This window comes from Cloeon dipterum, chromosome 1, assembly GCF_949628265.1.
Source record: "Cloeon dipterum chromosome 1, ieCloDipt1.1, whole genome shotgun sequence".
Taxonomy (NCBI): Eukaryota; Metazoa; Arthropoda; class Insecta; order Ephemeroptera; family Baetidae; genus Cloeon; species Cloeon dipterum.
The window spans coordinates 8,688,627-8,708,530 of NC_088786.1; the positions used below are offsets into that span (position 1 = coordinate 8,688,627).

Consider the following 19,904-nt stretch of genomic DNA (forward strand, 5'->3'; position numbering starts at 1 on the left):
TGAAAGTAAACACAAAATTTATTGTTTCATTCCAAAATATATTTTTCATATAAGAGAGCAGCCAATTCCATTCGAGATCAAGAAATAAAGTAAATTCCCTTTTATCATTCCACTCCAACAAGTCAAAATTAAAAACTACACTTTTTGGCATAATTATTATACATATTAATTGGATATGCGGTATGATATTCTAGTGAGCCCTCCTGCTGTGGTCGTGACATAGAGGGCAGGTGTTGCGGGTTGCCATCTCGGAGGCGAGGGCCGAGTGCTTGCACGTGGCGCAGGTCCACGCGCGGTGGATGTCCGGGATGGAGCAGCCGGTGGCCACGCACGTCACGAAGGGCGACTCGCACGACGGACACGATGTGCTCACCCCCGGCACCAGCGTCTCGCAGTTCGGGCACTCGATCATGCCCGATGCCCCAGAAACGCCGCCGCCGCCGTCCCGCGCCGCGAACTTGGTGAACAGCTCCATCGCCAGGTCGGCGTACTTCTGGCGCCTCGACTCCGACACCTGATTGGACGTTACGTAATATTTGAGATGGGATTTAAAAAATTTAAAATGGAACTCTACAAAATGGAATTTTAGTAGTTGACTGAATAAAAATGTTTATTTTCATCAAAATTAATAACTTTTTACAATTGATCATTGTTTACTGCGTGAAGCCATACTAAACAACACTCCTTTCTCTAAATTCTCAATTAATAATTAGTTGTTTAATCCATTTCAAATTAATTTCATTTGCGTAATATCAAATATTATTTTTAATGAGATATAATATGAATGTATATGATACTATTAAACATTGTCAAGATATTTTATGTATACATAAAAAGTAGATAACAAATAATGTTTTGTTCCTAGCCATTTTTAAAATTAAATTGAGAAGAAAAATTAAAAATATTTTAATTCAATTCTTAAAATTAAAAAATTGATATATATTTTGATATTATATATATATATATATATATATATATATATATATATATATATATATATATATATATATATATATGTTAATAGTTTTTACAAATATTTATCAATTCTACAGCAAATTTTAAATTAGCACTATGATTTTGTTACCTCATCTAAAGCTTCTAGTCTGATGAACGCTTTTGAGCAGGTTCCAAACGCCTTATTCGCACAGCTGGCCAGCGCAATGACACAGTAGACGGTTTCAGGGTCCAGGATATTTTCATATTGCTGCAGCTGCAGGGCAGTTTTCAACGCAGCATCAGTGAAACCTGTAGAATTTAATTAGTTGAATTATTTATCGCAGAAATAATTTTATTCCAAATTTGCGTTGGCTTTATAAAATATAGGGACACAAATTTTCTGTGGTGAACAACCCATAATTACTAAACCTGGATTCAAAATTTAAAAATTAAATTGTAGTTTACCTCTGTAAAGCTGCCTTTGAGACAACATGAGGTAATGGTAAGCTTCGACTCCACGCCAGGGGTTCTCAATGCCGAGAAGAGGATCAGTGACACCCCTCCTTGCATTTTGGTTGACTACCCCTGTCCTCCTGGTCTCCTTGTACTTGTCGACGAGGAGAGCTGCCAATAAGTAAATCTTCTTGATGTACAGCAACGGACTATTTTTCGCCTGAGCAGACTTCGCCAACTGCAATATTCAAATTAACAAAACTTCGGTAAATTAATTGTTTCACTCACGTTGATTAGAATTTTCACCGCTTCGACGGTGCATCCAGCCTTTCTGTAGAGCTCAACCGCCTGCGTCAGGTCTCCTTTGTTGAGCAGATACTCGGCGTACTGAGCCAGCAAGCCGTCGATGTCCTCCACCTGGTGCTCCTCCGCCAAGGCTACGGCTTGGCTCCACTGCTGCAGCTCAACGCACGTGTCTACTGCTAGTCGAATGCAATTGCACTGTAAAATACGCATTTTATTATAGGATTATTTATTATTTTAAAGAAAATTGTACATATATTTGAAATAATCTATAAAAAATGCGGAAAATAACGTCTGAACAAATCAGAATTTTATATGTAATCATATATTAATCTTTTGATTGTAAATTTTAAGTATGACTGTACTGTTAACATTTATTTAACATTACCACAATTCATAACAAGATAAAATCAGAAGACATGCTCCACCATCGTATTATTTGCTGTTGTGCATCCTACTAAATTGAAAAGAGGCCGTTTGTTACCTTGATATAAGCCTTGACTGCCTGTTCACACAGCCCAACAGACGCAAGCCGGTCAGCGATGACAGGCAGGAGTGGATGCCCTTCCGGCAGTTGGTTGACAACACTCTCCAGGGCTTCGTACTCTTCCAGGTTGTAGTAGCACTGGACCAGTTTTTCGTGGTTGTTGCCCTTCTCGTAGTACTCTTTGGCTGCCTCCCTGTATGTGGTTCAATGAAAATTTTTAAATAAAATTTTGAAATGAAAAAGACCCCCCTAACCATTTGTGCCGGTCTGCCAGGAAATCTCCAATGCAGTTCCAGGCTACTTCAATTTGCGTGTCAGTGCCGCCAGGGCCCATTTTAATCAGCTGGATCACCCTGAACCAGTCTCCAAGCCTCTCTCTAAGAGCAACTGCTAAATCTCTGAAAAATTTATTATATAAAATAAATCAAATTAAGATATGATTCGATATAGGCACCTTCTGTCAACGTCCAGGTATAATTTCTCAGCCTGGTCGAATTTCTTGAAATAGGCAGCCACCTCTGCCTGCTTTAGAATGTCGTTGTTCATACTCTGCAGCCTTTTGATCAACTGGATGCCAGGATAGTCTCTGCACCGCACAAAAGCCGTCTCCGCCACTTGCAAGTTCAACTGTTCCACTGCCGCCTCAGCCAAGAGACGCCTGGAAATAGAAAAAAAAACATAAAATCTGTACGTAAAATTAATAACAGTCAATTTTACCATAATCTGGGATGCGGATTGTCTTCGATAAAGGTGGCAGCTTCTGTGAGGCCAACTTTTGAAAGAAGCTCTCTGGTGTCTCGCAAAGACTTCACCTCCAGTTGCAAAAGGTGGTGTGGGCCGGGCAGGCTGGTTTCTTGGATCACTTCGTCCAGCAACACAGCTTTCAGCTCCAAATCCTATATTAATGTTAAAATTACAAAATTTAAGGCCAAATAGACCATCCTCACCTGAAAGCTGCATATGTATCCTGAGCTTAGGATAGGCTCTTCCGGGTCCAAATTACGGAAAACGTACATCCTGGTTTTTTCCATGATGGCGAACAGCTCAGCGTTGTCACTGGCCCACTTGATGTCCCAAATGTCCCTCCGTTCGAAGCCTTTCAGGGCGTCGCTCATGCCTTCAACAGAGCTGGGCTCCAGCTCCATGAACGTCATTACTCCGTTGACGTCAATTACGGCAACTCTCCTAGAATATTAAGATTCGTTTTAATTAAAATTAACCACTATTTAGGAAAATAAAAATCAATACTGACGTGGAGTCACAGTTGATAGCCATTTTATAAGGTCTCGTAGCAAGGTTGATTCTGCTGATCAAAGCGACCTGCGGAAGGGTGTACCTCTGAACAAGTCCAGATTCTCGGCCAATCAGAATTGTTTTGTCGGAGCACGCGATGCAGCAAATAGGGTCAACAATCGGCAGAGTCTGGTCGTAAATTTTAATTTATATAAAATAGGAGAGATCACCATAAAAGAAACTCACAGTTCTTGATGTCATGTTATCAGAAATAATTTTGTCCGCTGCGCCTGAGGGTGCATCATCAACATGGTAAATACGCTCTTTGCGATCCATCCGAGCTAATTTTGAGAAAATTTTAACAAATTTCAAACAGAAAAATATATTAAAATTACCAAATTCTATTGAAGATCTAGATTTTGGTGTCCTGAAGTTCCACACGTAAAATTCGCTTTTTGACGCGATTATCACGTGCGTCGGGTTCATCGTGATGTTCAACGGTTCGATTTCAATGAATTTTGCTACAAGGAAAATTTAATCACGCGGTCAGTCTAAAAATAATAATCACTCACTGTCCACAGGTGTGCCAATTGTGTTGCAGAGGATCAATCCGTATTTTCCACTCTGCGCAGTATTTTCTTCAGAGCGGGTTGCGAGAACGCAGTGTTCCCCTGCAGCTGATATGCCTAACAGTCGGCTTACATATTTTGAGTAACACTGCGAATATTTAATCACAATTAATTTTAATTTCCAGAAATAATTTTTGAAAAATTTCGTGGTGTTTCAACAATACCAATTTTTACCTCATTATTTTTCGTGTCCCAAAAAGTGATGCAAGTTTCCGGTCGGTCTGCTTTGATCGTCGAGTAGACGACCGTGTTGGAATAATAGCCCCACTTGTAATTCGGTCTCAGATTCGCAAAATAGATGTAAGAGTCGACTGCGAGTGCCAGGCGCAGAGATCCTCCCTCCCAGACGCAACTGCTAACGTGGGTGCCGGGAATTCTCAACGTCCGCAAATGCTGCATACGATGAGAGGGTATTATCTCATTGATCGTATTTGCTTATTATTAAAATTACCTCTCCGTAAGGCGAGTATAGTTGAAGCATGTTTGATATTGGATTTTCTTCGTCGTCAGTCGTCATTGTGCCTGTGACAGCCAAGACACTGCCGTTGTGATTCCATTGGCAGCACGTTGCACTCATGTTAGTTTTTACTAAAATACCTATTAAACATTTATGTTAAAAATTATTTTTAATATTTTAATGAAAAGTGAAACTAAAACAAAAACTAACATAGCACACGTATTAAATATTTTTAATTTTTATATAAAAATTATCACAAATAAAATATAATATTTTTAGTTTCTTTTTGTTTAAAAATTTTAAATTAGTCAGATTTCCCTGCGTGCTAGTCACACTATAAACATAATTTTCAAATATGGGAACGGGTTTATATATTATATATCTGTAATAAATATTGTCATTGAAAGGGAATAATGATTATGATCAGCCCGTATACTATCATTTATGATTAACAGATATTGAAATACAAATTTGTTATTTATCATTATTATATTTTAATTTTTTTTAATTTTTTATCTCTCTTGGTTCCCTCTGCACTGATAAGTTGAAAATTAAATTAAACAAATATACCATCATCATTAGCATCCTTGAGCAACAACAGGTGTCCGTTGCTGTAGAGAATGGCGAGCACCGGACAGTTCGGTTCGTAGTAGCCTTGCTTTCCGTTGTACCACTGCATGCCAACGACGGCGGCCTCGGGCGGAGCAGTGATGTTCAGTTTCATCTGTGGCTGTATAAGTGAGCAAAATGTGGACAAAAAGCAAAAAAACGACGCACCATGAAGAGCCCTTGCGAGTCGTAAGCGTGAATCTCGCCGTTTCGCAGGGTGAATAATAAAAATTGCGAGTCCGGCGACCACTCAATGCCGGCGAGGGCGGTGCCTTTCAGCTCCTTGCCCCAAATGCGGTTGCCGTCCACGGAGCCCATGATGATGGCGCCATCCTCGTACACGATGCAGATTTTCTGGCCGTCGCAGCTCCACGCCATTCCCCGCACCACCGACTTATTTCTGTTGTTGATCATTTCTTCATACCAGGAGCCCTGATTTTTTCAAATTTTAATCTGGGTTTGAATTAAATTTTAAATTGGGCACCTTGTACAGCATCCAGACGATGATTAGACCGTATTGGTCACTGCTGGTTAGTTTCTGATGCACTTCATTCCAGGCGACAACCTGAATTTGGCCGTTGTGCCCCTCGAGCGTTTGGTTCATCGACAGATTCGAGGCAGCTGCCAGTCCTTTGGCTTTTCCATCTTTGGCTGAAGTTTTTTATTTTGTTTAGGTAATTTAAGTTGAAGTCTAATATATTATACCTGAGTCGAGTTTCAGAATTTTTAAAAGACCGTCGTCACCGCCGCAGGCTATGTAGCCCTGCTCTTTGTTCCAAGCGAGACATTTCAGTTTTATATTATTTGGAATGGCAATCTGGAATATCAGGAGATTTTTTATTGCTGTAATAGTTATTTTTTGGGAGAAATACCTTTTTGCTTAGGTAGAGAAACATTTTTAGTGGTTGTAATCTATTGATATGTTTTATTTATTCCTAGGAAAGTAAATTGGTCTCAGAAATCCATTTTGCAGTTCCTGCGGAAACGAAAATATTTAATTTTTTTAAATGCTGCCAAATTTGAGACAGTCTTCTCTTTCAAAATAAATTGTCGCCACTCACCATTAAACTGAAGGCATTTTACAGAAAAAAACTGGAATAACTAAAAAAAATTCAAAACATTTCCAGCAAGCGCAGAGAATGCGAGTAAATTCTAATTTATTTTGATTAGAATGACACAGAGCAAAGTGTTTCCTAAACGCACATTTCTGTAAATGTTTAGACCGGTGGTAACCAAGGAAACGGTGCTGCGCGACGTAAAACCAAAACAGAAAAGTCCTGGGAACAAGAGCGAACATTCCCTTATGAGAGAAAATTACGCTCCAAATGCGTGAGAAAATTGACAGTTATATTTTTATCACGATCTTGGCACCTAAGGAACGTGATAATTGCGCCGGTGAGCAGGTACTCTGCTGAATTAAAGTTAATTTGTGATAAAAAAATCCTCAAAGGCATTGAAGCGGAGAATTTTTTAACTTGGTCCACCGCATCAATTTGCGGGAGCAAACGAGACAATAAAATGCACTCACCCTGACGCACACCTGAGTGTTGCGGTGTGCGGACCGGTTGTGGGGCACCTGTGCGTCGAGCGCCACCACCTGGCCAAAGTCGAAATTAATTCGTACCTGCGCGAATAACTGCACAAAACGCGGAGGAGGAGCGAGAGCAGCGTCGCGTCGGGAGCGTCACCTGTCGAGAGATCTGCGTCGATCGCATCCCCCTGGATTCTAGTGCGGAGGGTGCAAAAGACGGAGTTGCCGGTGTCGCAGTCTCCGAAATTGGATGACACGGGCAGCGTGAGTCACCCACTCGTGCAGCAGCAGCAGCGCCGCAGGAGGCGAGGGGCATTGGCCTTGCTTGGCGTTTTCAAAAGCTCAGCAGCTATCGAGTTCGCTTGCTTGCTTGCTTTCGGTTAGTCGTGCATGAAGAAAAGGGTGTGGTGGTCAGCTTTTCGCGCCGGACACTAGCTGCTGGCCGCACGGCCCGCCGAGAGATGCTCAGCACCGTCGTGTCCGTGCTACTGGTGCTTCTGGGGCTGCAGGGGTGGCTCGGCGCGGCCCAGGAGGGCGCTCGCCTCCCCTGGGACCAGACCAGAAGTCCACTCGACCAGCAACAGCAGAGGGAACAATATGAGAATAACAGGTGAGCCTTTTGAGTTTTCTGTTGCTCTCTTCTGATGTCTTTTCAATTAAAATAGTTAGAAGGTTACAAAAAACCCGCATTTAAAAAAAATGCAGTGCAGTACAGTAAAAACGTTTTTTCCTAACTTTTACCAGTTTCTTGCAGGCAGAGTTTTCACCCTACTTTTCAATAATTTTCTATTCAAGCTTTTATGACCTCGAATTAAAAAATTGACAGAGATAAATTTTTGGAGAAATTGATGAGGCAGCAAAATGGCAATTCGAAAGAAAATTTCTGCAGTGGAGGACATTTTGACCACTCCGATTTTAAATTTTTAGTGGGGGAACATGAAATAAATTCATTTCTTGCTCAAGAAATTGGAAAAAATTGAGTGGTAAAAACCGTCAGAAACCAGTGGTGAAATCATAATATTTTGAATAATTGTACACTAATGTTAAAATAATTGTAATATTTTATTAAATAAGTAATTTTTATGCAAACTCAATTATACTATTTATTTGACTAATACTGTATTAAACGTTATGCATTTTTTATAAATAAATTTAATTATATTTTATTTTGTTTTGTGATAAAAACTTACAACTGTAAATAAAAAGTAAAATAAAATTGTTTATTTTTTTAATAATTTGTAAATTATTAAAGTAATGTACAAATTTTTCAATCTTAAAATGCAATGAGGAAAATTGTGGACTTAAAACTGATGGTCTTGATTAGTTGTTTCTTTAAGTATATGAAATCATTAATTTTTATTAAAATAAATATAGCTTGAGCAAGGCAACAGCTCTAGAATATTTCTTGTAATGTAACGATTGAACTATTTTGCTTGACTTATTTAATAAACAAAATACTCACATCCCCGAGGCATCAAATTTTTAATTTATCTAAACAAATTTCATAGTTTAAGGAAGGTATGGGTAAAAGTAGAAAAAAAAACGTGGACACGCTGGTATTTATTACCCTAGGGGAAAAAACAGGTTTTATTTCAATTAGTCTCTACACTTTTGGGAATATATAACGATTTCAAACTAAAAGTACGTTCACAAGATTGAAAAGCTAATATTGGACCTAATTTTTCACCCACTAAAACTAATAATGCAGCCAAATTAAATTCAATAACTTTGAGTTGTTACTCTTCCTTAAAATAGGTTAAAATAGGTCACGTTAAAAAATGAATGTTTTGAGCATACTAAATTACCTTTAAAATCCAGATTTTTTGAACTATTAAGAATATTAAATTAGTTAAGTACGTCAATTTTCGTGGTATATTTTTTTTAATTTGTACAATGCATTTTAAGACAGCTAATAGTTCTTGAGCCGGTTTAAGTGTCCAATACAGTTCATTAATGTCACAAATTTTAATTTTCAATATTTCATAATTATTTCGCGGAGAAAGTCAAATTTGCCTGTTCTAGTAAATTTGCACAAACTTGAGGGTTTCTGCAGCATTAGAATTGACCCATATACAATCAAAATGTTTAGACGGTTTGGCGAGTACGTGGACAACAACCAGCAGCGCAACTGGGGCTACCCTGACCGCGGCTACGGCCACCAGCAACCGGGAGGCGTCGGCTTTGATGGTCACTACTTCAACACGCGGCTGCGGGGCGGCGTTGGCGCCGGAGGCGTCGGGGGCAACTTCTACGGCAATCGGTACGACGACCCGCAACACCCGACACCCTTCCCGCAGCCGGGCATCCTGGCAGGGTGGCGGCCCGACCTGCAGGGTCGTCAGCGACCCGACTCGATCAATTTGATCAACGACCGCGACGTCTACGTCAGCACGCCGTTCGGCCAGATCCAGGGCTTCAAGGTGCACCTCTACGACAACCCCAATCCGCTGTCCTACTACCGGCCGGGACAGTCGCCCGTCGACCGCATCCAGGGCAACTGCAGCGTCTTCCTCGGCATTCCTTACGCCCAGCCGCCTGTCAGGGAAGGCCGATTCAAGGTACGCTTTATGAATTTTTGATCAGGATTACGCGTGCAATGGGGAAAGTTCGGTAAAATACACGCGTGCAATAATCCCTGCAGAGTGGTGAACCAATAACGATCTATTAATAATGTTTGCCAACCTTATTTTTTAATTACGCTTTTAAAGTAAATTTATAAACTAAATTCCCATGAAGATTTTTCACAACTGAAAGTGATTGAAGGTTTAAAATACTGGTGATTTAAAATTGTCTAATATTTCTCTTAAAATTGAACGTCTCATTCAGTCTACAGACGGAAACAGCTGTTAATGATGTCACTTTTACAGCCTGTTGATTTTAAGAGGAGAGAAAACGTTGGTTCAGTTATCAAAATTGTAACCATATAAGTCCGTGATTATTTCAATCATGAGTTTACACGGATATGGAGAGAAATACAATTTTATTTCATAGTTGAAAAAAATATTCTTCGATTTTTACTTGGTTCTGTTTATGTACTCTTGTCAGTCGACACGCAACAAGTATTTTATTTAGAAGTGGTCAAAAAACTCAGAAATAATTATTTGTTGAATTGAAAGATACGCCACTTAAAGAGAAAATAAAAAAGTACTAGCAGGTCTTAAATTATTTTAAGAGGATTTGAAATCAGTTGATTTTGGTAAAAAAATATTTTTGTCTAAAAATACACAAAACTCTCGGATTGAGTGGAAGATAGTATCTAAAGCAATAAGAAACCCTGTAAAATAAAAAAGCGTGTATTCAAATAAGCTTTTTTTAACTCTCATGTGATTTAAAAGTGAAGATTTAAAAGAAATTTCCAACGATGGTGTATCATAATATATTTAATAAAAAGCTTGGTCACTGAAATAGAATATAGAAACTACAGGGCAAAACTAAAGATCCTATCTGGATATGCTGTAAATCGATAATTACCATAGGGTATCAGTTTCCAATTTTCAAATTTGCAGCAGAGCACAATCTTCCCCCGTTTTGTCAAATTCAGTAGAGATTGTAAGTTGAATAAAACTATAAATACATTTAATTAAAAATTTTAATTTATAAATAATAAATATCCTTATGGAGTGGATTTTCCCACTTTTTCTATTTTTAAAACCATTTAATTCTCGGAAAAACTATTTTCCAAGACCCTATATTTTCTTCGGGACATGAGCTAAAACCCTTTAACATTTTAACAATGAAGTAACGGCTAAGTGCGTTAAGGATTTCGCGTTCAAAGCTTCCGAAAAAATGAATCCACCGTTAATGTCTACATCTCTTCCGCTCCGATTTCAGATTAAATCCTGCGTCTGTGTGCATGTTTTAGTCTTAAAAAATTACGTGACTGCACTAAAAAAACATCAGAAATGTTTTAGAATGACTCATGTGTTTTTCTTCTCGAAAGAATTTTCGTCGTTCCTTGCACTATTTTATTGACAGGTATACTGTTTTCAAATTATGGGAGCCAGACAAAAATATATCACTGCTCTAATTTAATTCATATACATTCCTCCAGCTTTCATTGTTAAAGAGACCGCTGAAAGAAAACGAATCTGTTCACGTCGGGTCCGAAAGAAACTTCTTTTTATCATGCTAATTGAACTGAAAGCTCGTCGCTGCTCAAGTTGAGAACAAACAGCAGCTTCTATGCTCCTCCATGTAGAGGCAACTGGTGCATCGTCTGCGCGAAATTGCTCTCCGCGTAACCTTGAAGCTTGGGGGTTTTATTAGTGTATAATTGGCATGAGTTGTTCTCTTACTGAGTAAAATTGCGAAAGAAATGCTATTTAGAGATGAGATTTCCTTCCTTTCCCCCCCCCCCCCCCCAAAATTGGGACAATTTAGGCGAGGCATGTGGGAATCAAACTAGCGCGATAAAGGTGCGTGTGAGACAGATTGTGCGTTATCTGCGGGAGCAAACACAGCTTCAGCTGGTGAAACGGACTGTGTTAGTTAACTTCCCAGGACACGTCAGATTTTAATCACCTATACGCGGCTGAGTCAAAATGGAATGAGCGGAAAAGATAAAATAATTGTGACGTGATATGACTCAAGATTTCACTGATTGACAAAGTGTCTGTCTATATTTGCTCACGCTCTACATTGAATTAATTCATCGCATTCACTTTCCAAACTGAATTAAAGATAAATGCAATCAAAATTTATGAATAAAAATTTAAACTTGCTTTATCGTCAAACTGGATCAAAAATCGAGATTTATGCTGTATATAACAATAAAAAAGATAGTAAAGAAACTTTTATCTCAAATTCCCGAAATTTTTTAAAATTTTCAACTGATATATCAATCTCCTGCTTTTTTCCCTCCTTTATTTTCTTCAAATTTCGTTTGAAATAATAAGACATATTCTGACATCTTTCAAAAATTTTACCTTTCAAAAATTCTTCAGTGTTAAATTTCCTAACCGATCGCCATTCATTAATTTTATTTTTGCAAACTAAATTTTTTATATTTTGTTTTCCAGCCACCAAGGGCTCACAAGGGCTGGCAGCTTCTGCAAGCCGTTGATTTTGGTCCAGCCTGTCCTCAGCCTCTAAATAATATCGGTGCAACGAAGGGAATACGAGACGTTGATGAGGACTGCCTCTACCTGAATGTTTACTCACCACATGTAAGTTAACTAATAAAAATTGAGAATAATTAAAATTGAAGAGGAAAACCACATATAATAAATTATCAATCAATTAAATTAATACATTTCAGACCCAGTCAGGCCTCGCACAACCTTTTCCTGTGATGGTCTACATCCACGGTGGTGATTACCAGAAGGGAGCCTCAAACCTGTTCCCAGCACATGTACTGGCGTCGTTTTATGACGTGGTCGTCGTCACCATCAATTACCGTCTCGGCGCCTTGGGTATTACTCGGACATTTTTTTATTATTTCAATAATTATGCTGAATAAATTCACTAGGTTTTTTGAGCACGGGAGATGAAAATTCGCCAGGAAATTACGGAGTACTCGATCAAGCAATGGCTTTGCGCTGGGTGCACGAGAACATTGAGTTTTTCAACGGAGACAGAAATCTGATCACGCTGTTTGGGCCTGGAGCGGGCGCTGCTTCCGCCGGGCTGCTCATGGTGGCGCCGAGAACCAGACAACTCGTGTCGAGGGTCATTGCCCAGGTACGTTTCAAACCACTGAGAGTGATGTGATTTAATTGAAATTAAAAATTTAAAGAGTGGATCCGCTTTGGCTGACTGGGCAATAATTGAGGACGTGTACCGCGTTCAAAACACAAGCCGCGTGTTCTCCCGTCTTCTCGGCTGCAACATCGACTCATCTTGGAACATCGTCAGCTGCCTCAAGCAACGCCATTTCCACGAGCTGGGAAATGCAGAGTTTCCGGTTTGTAACAATTTTCGTAAAGAGAATTTTATTTAATTTTTAATATTTCAGCCTGATGTTGGCACCTTCCCTTGGGCACCTGTGCTGGACAAAGGCTTCAAAGTGGCCGAAGACAGCTGGTTTGACGGCTGGAAGGAGAAGGACTGGCGCATGTTCCAGGAAATGCCTGAGAAGTCGATTAAAAAGGGTGACTTCAACCATGGACTCTCTTACCTGAGCGGCATCACACATGATGAAGCTGCCTTTTTCATCCGTAAGGAGAAAAGCAACAAAATATTTATAATTTTAAAAATTTTCGTATTTAGACAACAATGAAAGTCTGGCACCAGACTATGAGGTTGATGAAAAATTCTTCGACCAGAAGATCAGGGAGTTTGTCTTCAAATACAACTACACGCTGAATCCAGAGGGCGTTTACGACGCAATTAAATACATGTACACCTACTGGCCCGATCCACACAATGTTACGCACATCCGCGAGCAGTATATCAACGTGAGTTTCAAAATGATTTAAAAATTGGCACTGTTAAGAGAGGGCAGGTTGCATTTGAATTTTATTTGGGGGAAGAGACAATTTTATAAATAAAATATTTATGATAATTAATTTTTTATTCTTCGTCAGTTTCTCTCTGACTTTTTCTACCGGGCGCCGAGTGACAAGATGGCCAAACTGCTTGTCGAGAAGAACATTCCAGTGTTCCTGTACCACCTGAACACGTCCGTTGAGGCCCTGAGGGCGCCTTACTGGCGCAGGGTGCCCCACGACACGGAATATTTCTTCCTCACTGGAGCACCTTTCATGGACCACGGTCCGTTTGTTCATGATTATACCATTAATACAGTTTATTAAAAAATTTCTTTCTAGAATTCTTTCCCTTGAAGTTGAGACTGGAGAATGTAAGGTGGACCGACAGTGACAGGAACATGAGCCACTTCTTCATGAAGGCCTACTCGTTCTTCGCACGATACGGGTATTTATTTTGCCCAATAGCAAAATTTCCAACTTGCTAAACGTTTTATTCTCTTGCAGTCATCCTTCGCACGAGCAAATTCTTGGTTTGCACTTCCAGCCTGCACAGACTGGTCGGCTCTACTATCTCAATCTCAACACGACCTACAACTCCAGCATCATGGTCAACTACAATCAAAAAGAGTGTGCCTTTTGGTCCAATTATTTACCCAGCGTGATTGGAATTCTGGTGCCAACCTATCCTCCCACCACTGAGGTGAGATTTTAAAATATTACAATCAAAAAATTTAAAAAAAATCATTTCGCAGTTTTGGTGGGAACCAAACCAGCCGATTCAGGTTGCATTTTGGAGCATCACGTCGATTTGCGTGCTGCTGCTCGTCATCATATTCATATGCTGCGTGCTTTGGAGAAAAGCAATAAGGTAAGAAATCGAATTTTTCTCTTGCGAGAGACGCGTGCTGTATATATGCGCGGACTGCACACTGCTCGAGAAAGAGTGAGAGTATAGCAAGCACAACACGGTATAGGAAAACAATACTTCACATTCTGTTCATGAAAGCTTTTAGCGCCGCAATAGGGCTGAGCCTTAGGCAGCCTTATAAATCCTCGAGGAATCGCTTATAATCACTAACTCTGTTTTCCAAGCAGCAATTATAACCAACTTAGGAACAGTACCAGGTGATGGATGGAGTTTGGATGACAATTTTTTAACATTAGGCAGAGCAATGCTTCCTAATGACAAAATTACACGGATTAAAATTTTAATTAGTTAATATGGGGCTGTAATAGTGATTCATACATTATTAGTAATTCTTTTAGACTGTTTCAACTGCGGCTTCCACACATTTAAGAGCTACTCAAAACATTACAACTTCCTAAAATTGGCACAGAAACTAAAAAATTTAAATGTTAAATCTTTATATTTAATAAGTTTTTTCACGGTTTTAAAAATACGCCAAGATGTAAATTATAAATGTATTTGAGCCACATTCCGTCAAAGCAACAAATTTCTGTCCGGGGGTCGATGGATTTTGATGAATTTTTTTCTGCGGTAATTTGGCCCTAATTGCACTACAATACAATTGAGAAAACTCCGACTTTCCAATTTTTGCGGGTTTTGCGGGCGTTAAAGGGTCAAAATCTGGGAATTTTGAGTACTTCATAACTTTGCTCAGGGTGGTCCTAGAACAAAAATTAAAAAACCCGCAAATTCGTCTTAACAAGACAAACAACTTTTACATTGACCTCAAAGTGGTAGGTCAAAGGTCAAGGTCATAAAAATTGATTTTTTTATTTTGAACTCAAATTTGAAAATGAATATATCGAAATTTTTTATTTTTTTCATGACCATTTTGTAGAGCATAAAAAATTGAGTTAAAAACGTTAAAATTTGGAATGGCGTTTTGCCTCATTTTTTTACTAAAAAATGAAAACTTCGAAAACCCTTGTTTTTCGATGTTGGTAAAAAACGATGATTGACCAAATCTCGACTTCTAGTCATCCGAATTTCCAAAACCGCATACCGTTAGACTCCTCTCGACGTCCCAAAGTGTACTAAAGGGGTATGAGACCCACCAACCCCCAACCCCCTTTTAACCCCCTAAATAACGTGAAATTTAGAATTTTTCGTCCGTTTCAACACCTTATCATGACGTTGACGAGTAATTGTCTTCTTCGAACCAATTCATTAACTTAGTTCACTCAAAGACGAGTCAAATGGAACTTATTTTTTGTAAATAGGACCACCACAACCTGAGATTCGGGTGCACAAAGATTTTTTTCTAAACGCGATGCAATAAAATTCTGGATGATCGACCAAATCTCGACTTCTAATCATCTGATTTTGAAAAACCGCATACCGTTAGACTCCTCTCGACGTCCCTAAGTGCATTAAAGGGGTATGAGACCCACCAACCCCCAACCCCCTTTTAACCCTCTAAATAACGTGAAATTTAGAATTTTTCGTCCGTTTCAACACCTTATCATGACGTTGACGAGTAATTGTCTTCTTCAAACCAATTCATTAACTTAGTTCACTCAAATATGAGTCAAATGGAACTTATTTTTTGTAAATAGGACCACCACAACCTGAGATTCGCTTGCACAAAGATTTTTTTCCAAACGCGATGCAATAAAATTCTGGATGATCAACCAAATCTTGACTTCTAATCATCTGATTTTGAAAAACCGCATACCGTTAGACTCGTCTTGACATCCCCAAGTGTACTAAAGGGGTATGAGACCCACCAACCCCCTACCCTCATTTAACCCCCTTAATAACGGGAAATTTAGCATTCTTTCGTCCGTTTCAACACCTTAGCACGACGTTGACGAGTAATTGTCTTCTTTAAACCAATTTAGTTACTTAGTTCACTTCAATACGAGTCAAACGGTACTTAATTTTTGTAAATAGGACCACCTTTTTGTGTTTTGTTCGAGATTTGGTGCTCACCGAGCATTTTAATGCATCCGCGTCTTAATAAAAAACTTTGTGCCACTCAAATATCAGGTTGTAGTGGTCCTATTTTCAAAAATTAAGTATCGTTTGAATCGTTTTGAAGTGAACTAAGTAAATGAATTGGTTTGAAGAAGATAATTACTCGTCAACGTCATGATAAGGTGTTGAAACGACCGAAAAAATGCTAAATTTCACATTATTAAGGGGGCGAAATGGGGGTTGGGGGTTGGTGGGTCTCATACCCCTTTAGTACACTTGGGGATGTCAAGACGAGTCTAACGGTATGCGGTTTTTCAAAATCAGATGATTAGAAGTCGAGATTTGGTCGATCATCCAGAATTTTATTGCATCGCGTTTGGAAAAAAATCTTTGTGCACCCGAATCTCAGGTTGTGGTGGTCCTATTTACAAAAAATAAGTTCCATTTGACTCGTCTTTGAGTGAACTAAGTTAATGAATTGGTTTGGAGAAGACAATAACTCGTCAACGTCGTGTTAAGGTGTTGAAATTGACGAAAAAATGATAAATTTCACGTTATTGAGGGGGTTAAAAGGGGGTTGGGGGTTGGTGGGTCTCATACCCCTTTAGTACACTTTGGGACGTCGAGAGGAGTCTAACGGTATGCGGTTTTGGAAATTCGGATGACTAGAAGTCGAGATTTGGTCAATCATCGTTTTTTACCAACATCGAAAAACAAGGGTTTTCGAAGTTTTCATTTTTTAGTAAAAAAATGAGGCAAAACGCCATTCCAAATTTTAACGTTTTTAACTCAATTTTTTATGCTCTACAAAATGGTCATGAAAAAAATAAAAAATTTCGATATATTCATTTTCAAATTTGAGTTCAAAATAAAAAAATCAATTTTTATGACCTTGACCTTTGACCTACCACTTTGAGGTCAATGTAAAAGTTGTTTGTCTTGTTAAGACGAATTTGCGGGTTTTTTAATTTTTGTTCTAGGACCACCCTGAGCAAAGTTATGAAGTACTCAAAATTCCCAGATTTTGACCCTTTAACGCCCGCAAAACCCGCAAAAATTGGAAAGTCGGAGTTTTCTCAATTGTATTGTAGTGCAATTAGGGCCAAATTACCGCAGAAAAAAATTCATCAAAATCCATCGACCCCCGGACAGAAATTTGTTGCTTTGACGGAATGTGGCTCATTTACTAACTTTCTATTCAATTTCACTACCAATTTAAAATTATTAAAATTTGTACAGAGTTGGCGAACATTTTAAAAATATTTTCATGATACCTGAACAAATCAAGTAGAAAATTTCTAACAAAATCTTGAATTTAATTTTTCTTTAATACCTTTTAAAAATTACACTGCCAGTCAGGAAATTAATTCCATTGATTTCAGCTTAAAATGAACAACATTTGGGACTAAATTTTTCTCAAATATGTTAATAAAGGTATGCATTTTAATAAATTAATCTTAAATCGGAAAGGAAGACTCAATTTTTTTGGAAAAATCATTCACAGCCCTGTATTAATTTGTGATGGTGCACTTATAAAAAAATTAACAATTTTAAAGCAAATAAAAAAACTCATTAAAAAAGGTGCATCTGATCAATCAGAACTTTAGGTCAAAATTACCTCTTCGAAGCATTGCTGGGCCTAGTGTGACGCGTGGCCCAAAGGTTAATTGCGCCCTTCAGCCCGTTCTCATTTCAGGGATAACTCGGACCTGTACAGCAGCCGCGTGCTGATCGACCGCGACAACGAGAGCCATCTGGACACGTACGAGTTCAGCTCGCTGCCGCTGGAGAAGCCGCAGGCGGCCCCGGCGGCCCCGCGGCCGGCGCTTGCCGTGCAGTCGCACCCGATGCCCCAGCCGCGGGGCAACCACGGCCCCACGAAGGCGATGAGCACGCCGTCCCTGCGCAGTGGCGGCAGCAACTCGTCCCTCAGGGGCGACGCCTCCTCGCTCAGGGACGAGTACACCACCTCGTCCAGCAGACCTAGTCTCAACCCGCACAACACCAGGTACCCCAAGTCCCAGAAACAGATGCTGCACGACCTCGTGCCGCAAACGCAAGTGTAGTAAGACTATTTTAAAATGTAGCAGGGTTCCTCGTGTGCAAAGCCTCCGCGGTGTTTGTTAAATAATAAAGGAACTGCGGGGTCCGGAGGTTTTGGTGCACAAGTGAGGGTGTTGAGTCAAAATTTGAAACCGTCCATTAGATTTTTAAGATGCGCAGGATATAGTTTAAGGACTCGGAGAACAGAATTGAAAGATTTGTTTGGTCTAAAGCGAGGAGAAAATTCTATTTAATGGTGAAAATTAAATAAAGGAAGCTGAAGATTACACGTTAAATTGTAATTGGAAATAAGAAAAAATTGAGTTACGTTTTTCTGTTTTATGATTTTTTTTAAATTTAGTCCAGCAACGTGCAGTTAAAAGATTTATTACATAAACAATTAAGAATTCTAATTTTTGGAAAAAAAAATCGAAAGTTTCAATGCTTGACATTGGCTCTTCTCGTCAACATCTAAAACAAAAACCCAAAAATATTAAAGAATATGATTTTATTTTCAAAAATTTAAATAAATTTGTTTTAATTAAATACTAATTGATCTTTCTTGTTTTCCCTCATAATTATATTAATTTATGTTTCTTGCAGTGGAAATTTTTGGCTTTAATCTATACATTTCTGGAATTCTTTAAAACTTAATCAAAGTCCTCTTAGTTAGTTTGAAACATTTGTGTAAATTTTAAACTGTTTGCTTCACTAGCTGTTTATTACATAAATATTATTTGTTGAATTTTCAAATTGCAATTAGGCCAAACAAAAAATATATTTTTGAGTTTTAAGAGTCCTAGTGTTTAAAATTAAGGAAAACAATGGACAGTGTGCAAGTGCTCAAAAGTCCACGTGCAATGATCTTCAGTTACACTGCCTTTGAAACGAGTTCATCATCATTTAATTGTTGGTGCAGTTTGCAGATAACGTGTTCGTGTTACTGCCAATCTGCAAATCAAAATTAAGAAAATGTGTTACTTATTTTTCACCTGTTAAATTGCAGTAGATTTTCAACAACTTTATCAGTATTAATGTGTATCAATAGCAGTTTAATTGCCTGTTAACATGACATAATAGACCGTGTGGTTACAGTTTATTTGACAATAATAGGGTAAATATCCTAGATTCAGCAATATGATAGATTAATTATTTGCAGAAATAGAGAGTGATTGCTTTGTGAGGAATTGTATGTTAATTTTATATCTACGCAGAGAGGTTTACGTATAATGTATACGTTTTTGTACTGCAATAATACTTCTTGTAAAAAAATCTTTTCTACAAAATCAAATAAATAATGCTTTGAAAGCGATTCTAAAATGGTATACTTTTATATTTAGATGAGATAACAAAATAACTAACTGAAACTTGATTTTTCCTCAACGATGGTTGTTTCCATTTCAATAAATTTTTACCAAGAATTTAAATCAATTGGAAATATAGATTTTACAATTTTAAGTATCATTATAATTATATATTTATTAAAAATAATAAATTTTCTGTAATTTGATATGCATGAACAATAAATAACGATATATATTTTGAAGATTTTTGCTACCAGGAAACACTTTCATTTTTCCAGCCTTTCACTAGTTCAAAACAAACGCTGGGTAAATGACTGAAAATTTGTTCATTTGTTAAAAATTGTTATTGAAAATTTATTTTTTTTTTCTTATTAAAAATTTTACTGGGCCTTGAAAAGTTTAGACGGTGTTAAGTACCGCGTTCAAATATAGTTTTATAAATATTTTTACTAATTAAATGGTCCCAAAATGTTTGGAAGCTCAGAAATAATAGTATTATCGTCTTATTCAGTCTAAATCTCCCAGGCCTAGCCTGTATTACAAGACTAAATAACCATTAATTTAAAAATTGTCATTGTGCGGCAGGTCTAGCAAAACTGTTCTACGT

At 38.3% G+C, this 19,904-nt stretch overlaps 2 protein-coding genes across 3 annotated transcripts; one reads left to right on the forward strand and one right to left on the reverse strand.

Moving 5' to 3' along the window:
* Positions 1 to 17: 17 nt before the first annotated feature.
* Positions 18 to 6,748, reverse strand: Oseg4 (intraflagellar transport protein Oseg4). The gene is given in 20 exon segments (XM_065476680.1): positions 18 to 514; positions 1,085 to 1,245; positions 1,402 to 1,627; positions 1,678 to 1,890; positions 2,177 to 2,372; positions 2,434 to 2,577; positions 2,634 to 2,837; positions 2,897 to 3,075; positions 3,127 to 3,364; positions 3,432 to 3,753; positions 3,808 to 3,933; positions 3,985 to 4,129; positions 4,216 to 4,434; positions 4,493 to 4,638; positions 5,069 to 5,222; positions 5,276 to 5,539; positions 5,592 to 5,758; positions 5,813 to 5,924; positions 5,980 to 6,083; positions 6,636 to 6,748. Coding segments are annotated over 19 exon segments (3,564 nt in total). The 5' UTR covers positions 6,004 to 6,083; positions 6,636 to 6,748; the 3' UTR covers positions 18 to 190.
* Positions 6,749 to 6,773: 25 nt separating this feature from the next.
* On the forward strand, positions 6,774 to 19,305 carry Gli (carboxyl ester lipase-like protein Gli). 2 transcript variants are annotated; one of them, XM_065476681.1, is made up of 13 exons: positions 6,774 to 7,248; positions 8,728 to 9,196; positions 11,657 to 11,803; positions 11,896 to 12,049; positions 12,106 to 12,317; positions 12,373 to 12,540; positions 12,592 to 12,793; positions 12,846 to 13,033; positions 13,163 to 13,349; positions 13,406 to 13,511; positions 13,571 to 13,766; positions 13,819 to 13,934; positions 17,647 to 19,305. In XM_065476681.1, exons 1-13 carry the CDS (start codon positions 7,100 to 7,102, stop codon positions 18,014 to 18,016), a joined length of 2,664 nt encoding a protein of 887 aa, XP_065332753.1. In that variant the 5' UTR covers positions 6,774 to 7,099; the 3' UTR covers positions 18,017 to 19,305. The 2 variants fall into 2 exon arrangements, with proteins under 2 accessions (XP_065332753.1, XP_065332754.1); XM_065476682.1 differs by having other exon boundaries at positions 17,631 to 17,790.
* Positions 19,306 to 19,904: the final 599 nt, after the last annotated feature.

Excerpts from the sequence above, each read along its gene's own strand:
- Gli (XM_065476681.1), top strand. The coding sequence starts at position 7,100 with ATGCTCAGCACCGTCGTGTCCGTGCTACTGGTGCTTCTGGGGCTGCAG. Across the intron at positions 13,350-13,405 it reads AGCACCTTTCATGGACCACG|AATTCTTTCCCTTGAAGTTG; the intron begins GTCCGTTTGTTC and ends ATTTCTTTCTAG. Across the intron at positions 13,935-17,646 it reads CTTTGGAGAAAAGCAATAAG|GGATAACTCGGACCTGTACA; the intron begins GTAAGAAATCGA and ends TTCTCATTTCAG.